The sequence below is a fragment of the Labrus bergylta genome, chromosome 14 (assembly GCF_963930695.1).
Source record: "Labrus bergylta chromosome 14, fLabBer1.1, whole genome shotgun sequence".
Taxonomy (NCBI): Eukaryota; Metazoa; Chordata; class Actinopteri; order Labriformes; family Labridae; genus Labrus; species Labrus bergylta.
In genome coordinates this window covers 6014042-6021599 of record NC_089208.1, presented here as the reverse complement: position 1 = coordinate 6021599, position 7558 = coordinate 6014042, and the positions used below count along the sequence as shown (strand labels likewise).

The following is a 7558-nucleotide window of genomic DNA, read 5'->3' as shown; positions in this document are numbered from 1 at the left end:
TGTTGTTTCTCAACCAAACTTTTCTGCTTTTGTGAAGGTGTTGGAGGAACAACATACTTTGGACGTCATGGTAAGAAGTTACACACTTATATCACATGATATCAACGCATCTCGGATGAGCATTGTTAAAAGCCCATCCGTGACCAAGTGGCACACTCCGCTACCTCCAGAAGAGGACAGAAAGCAGGTAACAGGATGTGTGTTTGTTGTACTCTGAACCAACAACTTTAGCTTGTTCTGTGATTAAATGTGTTTATTGTTGAGTAATGACCTCTGGTACCATGATACAACATCTACTTAAGGTCAATGCACTTTTACCTTTTTAGATATTTGATGTTAGACCGTCCAAACTGTAATTGTTTTATATAAGTGTACTTTCTAGCTATTTATTCTTCCAATCTTAATCTCATCATATTTTAACAATTCAAGACCTTTCTAGACATAATCTTACACACTGTATAATATTTTAACCCTGCTTTGTGATTTTAATGGCTCTCTATCATCTGTCTTCTTGTTCTCGCTTTGTTATCTGTCTTTTAATTCCTTTGTTGTTGACTTGATATCATTGAAATAGCTTTGAGTAGCTTCAGTACCAATCATAAAGTGCTTCACCAGCCTGTATTATAAAATGTATGCTTTTCTTTTACAGAGATGAAGTGAAATATGGACAACAGAACCGTGCTGACATTCACGATGACTGCCTATGCTGTCATGGAAAACAACAAACACGGGCTGTTCACTGTATTCCTCTTGCTGTATCTTATCATTCTCACTCTGAATACGCTGCTCATCACCGTCATACATCAGAACAAAGAGCTGCACCAACCCATGAATGTGTTCACATGTATGTTATCTGTCAATGAAATGTACGGCACCACCGCGCTGTTACCTGCAGTCATGGCTCTGCTCATGTCTGACACACATGAGACTAGCGTGAAGTGGTGTTTGGCTCAGGTCTACTTTCTGCAAACATACGCATGTGCTGAGTTCTTTATATTAGCTGTGATGGGATATGACCGGTACGTTGCCATCTGTTACCCTCTACATTACCACAGCATCATGTCTTATTCAAAGATAAGCAAGCTTGTGTCATTAGCTAGTCTTTACCCGCTGATTCTGTGTGCATGTTTCTACGCTCTGACCTTAAACCTGAGCTTCTGCGGAAAAGTGGTGCCGAAATTATACTGTGTGAACATGGAAGTGGTCAAAAACTCATGTTCAAGTGTGCCATACATAAGTATAGTGGGACTCGTACTGACTGTGTTTTTTGTTGTCCCTCAGCTAGTGATGATTGTTTTCTCTTACATGCAAATTGCAAGAGTGTGTGGGAAACTGCTGCGAGAATCTCGGGGCAGTGCTCTTAAAACATGCATCCCTCATTTATTCTCTTTGCTAAACTACACCATAGGAATATTATTCGAAGTCATCCAATCTCGATTCAACATGAACCATGTGGCTGTAGATGCAAGGATCGTCCTCTCTTTGTATTTTATCATCATCCCATCAGTTGCCAACCCCGTGCTGTATGGACTCGGTACTCAAACAGTGAGAGTTCATACACTGAAACGTTTTATCAGACATAAGAGCCTGCCTTCAAAGATAAGAGACTCTGGTTAGAGCTTGAATACGGACGAACCTATTTCATTGCAAAGCCCCCCCCCTTTAAAAAATGGTTATTCTTATAATGAAATGAATATGATCAAACTATGTGTTTTCTAATTCACCTTTTGGGCCACCTGACACTTTGCTATCTGTTAACTCTGTTATTTAGATTTTTAAAAGGTGGAAAAATGCAGCTGGTAAAATATTAATAATTAATGTGTAATGTTTATTTTACACTAATTTGATACAATACAGGTCTTTGCTTACATTAATTGCATTAACTTAAATTAATTGTACTATCTTTTACTTTTAGATAAATATGCATGAGCCAAAAATAAATAAGTTTCTAATACATTAGGCCTCTGTGTTGGATTAAAAAAATGTTACTGTAATGGATGCATTGACTTTTTCAGACACACTGTATATAAATTGCTGGATTGTGCATTTCAGTTATTATTATCTTTATTCTAAGTCATTTGATATGTCTATTTTTTAGTTTAAATAACGACAAAGCTTGGCGTCAAATATCAAATATGTGTATGTTCAATGAAAACTTTCTTCAGCTAATGTCTGCATGTAATGGCTTCAAGTGTTTTTTTTAAAGTGTAACATTGTTGGTGAAGAGGTAAAGACGGTGCTGCTGTCATGAGTTAAGATTTCACATCTGTAAAGTTTAAAATTGTAAAGGTAAAGCTCCAGGAGACAGAAGGATGAGACTTATTTATTATAAATAAAGCAAAGATTTACTATCATTGATGGTAAATATATTTGAGTTTTGTGAGTTTGTTCTTGAATCTTTAAGACAACATAACATGCACTTATAGCCCTTATACTGACTGCCATCATTATGGAAAAAACCTGTCATAAGCATCATGGTCCTGGAGGTTTCACACTAATTCTTGCTCTGTTGGTACTTGGTGCTTTTTCTTCTGAGCCGGTAACAGTCTTCAGTTGTGTTTGTGTGGAGCAACACATCAAGCTGACAATATGCTTTTATGTTGGACACTGTGCATTGTTGGGCCTGCTTTCTAAGTAAATACTTGCATTTTGTAAAGTTGTTTGAATTAACTTAAGTTGTCATCTTGTGGCTCTTACATATCCGGCCCCTAATGATTAAGCAGGATGATTAAGCCATGACCAGCTACAATACTAAGAGTCATCAAACTAAAGCACTCAACAAATTAATTCAAATAATAAGAGTTATAAGTCACCATTTAACTGCAATTACTATTTTAAAGTCTTATTCATCAGTCCCATTTATGTTGTCCATCATGTAGTCTTTGTGATCACACTGCTTCTTGTAGCAGACACAGTTTATTTACAGGTCTCTCCAGGACGTTGGTTCTGGTCTGCAGCTTTACTTGGCGTACCATTCCACTGGAGTCAGGCAAGGTTTGGATTATTCTTCCCATTGTCCATGTATTTCGTGGGGAAGAACTGTCGTTTGAAACATTGAAACTTTTCTGCCCAAAAGACAGACTTGGTAGACTAACTATTCACCCGGCTGTGGCTGTGAGTCAGTCGTGTCTCGACCAGAAGGTCAGGGGTTAAATCCCTGGCTCTTGCAGTAACATGAAGATTCCTTGGGCTGGACACTGAAGCCCAAGTTTTTCCTGCTGTCGCATCTGCGGTGTGTGAATGTGAATGTGACAATATTGATGGACACTTAACTTAGCAGCCGCTGCCACCAGTGTGTGAATGTGGTTTGAATGGATGAATGAGACGTGGTGTGAAAAGTATTTTGAGGGGCGCTAGTGGGGCAGTGGCTAGTGCGCGCGCCCCATGTATGGAGGCTGTCGTATCAAGCGGGCGTCCCGGGTTCACAGCCCACCTGTGGCATTGTATTTGAAGAGACATACACACCAAAATGGAGCGTTCTGAGAGAGCTGGTTTATACTGGGTCGCAAACCTCGTCTGGTGCTTGATTCATGTTAAGTTTTGACCAAAGCACAGCACAGATGTTTCATTTAGACCACAGGGGACTGTTTGAAAAGGTGGAAAAGGGGGATAATATGTCCTCTTTAAAGACAAATATGGCAGTTCAGACCTCAGATGGAACGAAACATCTGACAGAACATAGAGATGGAACAAAACAAACTTGACTGACTTTTCAACATACCGTATTTTCCGCACTATAAGGCGCACCGGATTATAAGGCGCACCTCCAATGAATGGCCTATTTTAGAACTGTTTTCATATATAGGGCGCACCGGATTATAAGGCGCATAGAATAGAACGTGTTTACAACTGAACAAGGCTGGGAGATATTGTGAATATATAAATATAAATACGTATAAAACGTAACGTATAAAACTACAAAAACAAAAGTACATAAGACGATTTCCCCAAATAATAAATTATTTCTTTGACGTTTCTCTTAACTCTCAAAACGTAGTTTTATACGTAGTGCATTCACAATAACTCAACATTGTTCAAACGTTAATGTGCATATTCACAATATCTCCCAGCCTTGTTCAGTTGTAAACACGTAAAAGAAACACAGTCTGATACCGCTAATTCAAATGTTAGTGCAGGGGTGCCCAAACAGTCGATCGCGATCGACAGGTAGATCGCTGACTGATTCTCAGTCGATCGCGAGATGTTTTGTCAATATAAAATACAATTGTAAAATAGAAAAGTGATTTCAATTTCATCTCATTGCGCTGTTTCCCACACACGATACCTGTGTTGGGAGCCCAAGTATACTTCCGACCTGTGTGTATTTAATTTTTCATTTATTCATGAAATTGCTGCGTGCATGAGAGAGCGAGCGGCGGAGATAGAGAGAGAGAGAGAGAGAGCGCGCTCAAGAGAGAGTGCAGGCATGCGCAATGACGTGCAGGTAAAACCGGGGGGGGTAAATGTTTTACCAAAAAGTCATATATAGAAACTATGCTACGAGTATTAAGCGCATTTGATGAAGCTGCAGCTACTTTTCTCTGCTCCTCTCTGCTGTCATGACTGTGAGCATCGCGGGGGACGAGACACACCAACAAACAGCGCACACGCACACTCACACACACGCACACACTCACACACTTGCACTGGAGCGCCAGCCACCACGCGAACCTTTTTACTTTTTACTTTTAGTGCTACAGCACACAGTTGATCCGTGATCCGTACGGACCGAGGTGGGAACACACGTGACCCGGTCAAACAGTCGGTTGGACTTTACTCCGTTCACTCTCACCGTGTCTGCAGCTAATTTAACAAAAGCAAAATCATCTCACAGCAGCCTGCTGTAGTCTGTAGTCTGCATTATTTTTTACAGAACTCTCATTTATTATTTTCTGTTTGGTGTGTGAGTATTACATGCGTTTGTAGGCTGTTGGTAAAGGCTATGGCTCACTATGTGGACTGGTAGATCTCGGCAGACTGGTAACTTTAAAAGTAGATCTTGGTTCAAAAAAGGTTGGGCACCCCTGCGTTAGTGCATAACTCAACAATGTTCAGTTACGTATAACACGTAAAGCTCACTTTTTCAGTTCATTCCCCGTCCACGAATCCCTCGAATTCTTCTTCTTCAGTGTCCGAATTGAACAGTTGGGCGAGTTCGGCATCCAACATGCCCGGCTCCCTCTCGTCATTATCCGAGTCAGTGTCGCTGAGCGCCGTGTACAACCAGTATGGATCAACCAATTAACCAATTGATCCATATATAAGGCGCTCCGGATTATAAGGCGCACTGTCGTTTTTTGAGAAAATTAAAGGCTTTTAAGTGCGCCTTATAGTGCGGAAAATACAGTAGTTGTTTTTCCGGGCACAAATTCGCAACCCACTGATAACGGCTCCGCGACCCACTTTCAGGTCCCAACCCCCCAGTTGAGAACCGCTGCATTAAAGGACTTTTAAATAAACACACACGCTGCAGCTGTTTCAAGCATCACATTTTATTTTTATGTGTTACTTTTACACTTTGCTAAGGTGTCAGAATCTGTGTTGTTGTTTCTCAACCAAACTTTTCTGCTTTTGTGAAGGTGTTGGAGGAACAACATACTTTGGACGCCAAGGTAACAAGTTACACACTTATATCACATGATATCAACGCATCTCGGATGAGCATTGTTAAAAGCCCACCCGTGACCAAGTGGCACACTCCGCTACCTCCAGAAGAGGACAGAAAGCAGGTAACAGGATGTGTGTTTGTTGTACTCTGAACCAACAACTTTAGCTTGTTCTGTGATTAAATGTGTTCATTGTTGAGTAATGACCTCTGGTACCATGATACAACATCTACTTAAGGTCAATGCACTTTTACCTTTTTAGATATTTGATGTTAGACCGTCCAAACTTTAATTGTTTTATATAAGTGTACTTTCTAGCTATTTATTCTTCCAATCTTAATCTCATCATATTTTAACAATTCAAGACCTTTCTAGACATAATCTTACACACTGTATAATATTTTAACCCTGCTTTGTGATTTTAATGGCTCTCTATCCATCTGTCTTCTTGTTCTCGCTTTGTTATCCGTCTTTTAATTTCTTCGTTGTTGACTTGATATCATTGAAATAGCTTTGAGTAGCTTCAGTACCAATCATAAAGTGCTTCACCAGCCTGTATTATAAAATGTATGCTTTTCTTTTACAGAGATGAAGTGAAATATGGACAACAGAACCGTGCTGACATTCACGATGACTGCCTATGCTGTCATGGACAACAACAAACACGGGCTGTTCACTGTATTCCTCTTGCTGTATCTTATCATTCTCACTCTGAATACGCTGCTCATCACCGTCATACATCAGAACAAAGAGCTGCACCAACCCATGAATGTGTTCACATGTATGTTATCTGTCAATGAAATGTACGGCACCACCGCGCTGTTACCTGCAGTCATGGCTCTGCTCATGTCTGACACACATGAGACTAGCGTGAAGTGGTGTTTGGCTCAGGTCTACTTTCTGCACACATATGGATGTGCTGAGTTCTTTATATTAGCTGTGATGGGATATGACCGGTACGTTGCCATCTGTTACCCTCTACATTACCACAGCATCATGTCTTATTCAAAGATAAGCAAGCTTGTGGCATTAGCTAGTCTTTACCCGCTGATTCTGTTTGCATGTTTCTACGCTCTGACCTTAAACCTGAGCTTCTGCGGAAAAGTGGTGCCGAAATTATACTGTGTGAACATGGAAGTGGTCAAAAACTCATGTTCAAGTGTGCCATACATAAGTATAGTGGGACTCGTACTGATTGTGTTTTTGATTGTCCCTCAGGTAGTGATGATTGTTTTCTCTTACATGCAAATTGCAAGAGTGTGTGGGAAACTGCTGCGAGAATCTCGGGGCAGTGCTCTTAAGACGTGCATCCCTCATATAGTCTCTTTGCTAAACTACACGATAGGATCCTTATTCGAAGTCATCCAAACTCGATTCAACATGAACCATGTGGCTGTAGATGCAAGGATCTTCCTCTCTTTGTATTTTATCATCATCCCATCAGTTGCCAACCCCGTGCTGTATGGACTCGGTACTCAAACAGTGAGAGTTCACATACTGAAACGTTTTATCAGACATAAGAGCCTGCTTTCAAAGATAAGAGACTCTGGTTAGTGCTTGAATACGGACACGGCTTGAATACGGACACGGATTTCATTGCAAAGCCCCCCCCCCCCCCCCCCCCCCCTTAAAAAAAGGTTATTCTTATAATGAAATGAATATGATCAAACTATGTGTTTTCTAATTCACCTTTTGGGCCTCCTGACACTTTGCTATCTGTTAACTCTGTTATTTAGATTTTTAAAAGGTGGAAAAATGCAGCTGGTAAAATATTAATAATTAATGTGTAATGTTTATTTTACACTAATGATATAATACAGGTCTTTGCTTACATTAATTGCATTAACTAAAATTAATTGTACTATCTTTTACTTTTAGATAAATATGCATGAGCCAAAAATAAATAAGTTTCTAATACATTAGGCCTCTGTGTTAGATTAAAAAAATGTTAC

The 7558-nt window shown here is 40.0% G+C and overlaps 2 protein-coding genes across 2 annotated transcripts; both read left to right on the top strand.

The window, feature by feature from the left end:
* Nucleotides 1–663: 663 nt before the first annotated feature.
* Nucleotides 664–2611, top strand: LOC136182448 (olfactory receptor 52K1-like). Its single transcript, XM_065963291.1, has one exon. The coding sequence runs from the start codon at nucleotides 664–666 to the stop codon at nucleotides 1615–1617; it is 954 nt and encodes a 317-aa protein (XP_065819363.1). The 3' UTR covers nucleotides 1618–2611.
* Nucleotides 2612–6206: 3595 nt separating this feature from the next.
* LOC109997058 (olfactory receptor 52E8-like) lies at nucleotides 6207–7169 on the top strand. The gene has a single exon (XM_020651424.2). The coding sequence runs from the start codon at nucleotides 6207–6209 to the stop codon at nucleotides 7158–7160; it is 954 nt and encodes a 317-aa protein (XP_020507080.2). The 3' UTR covers nucleotides 7161–7169.
* Nucleotides 7170–7558: the final 389 nt, after the last annotated feature.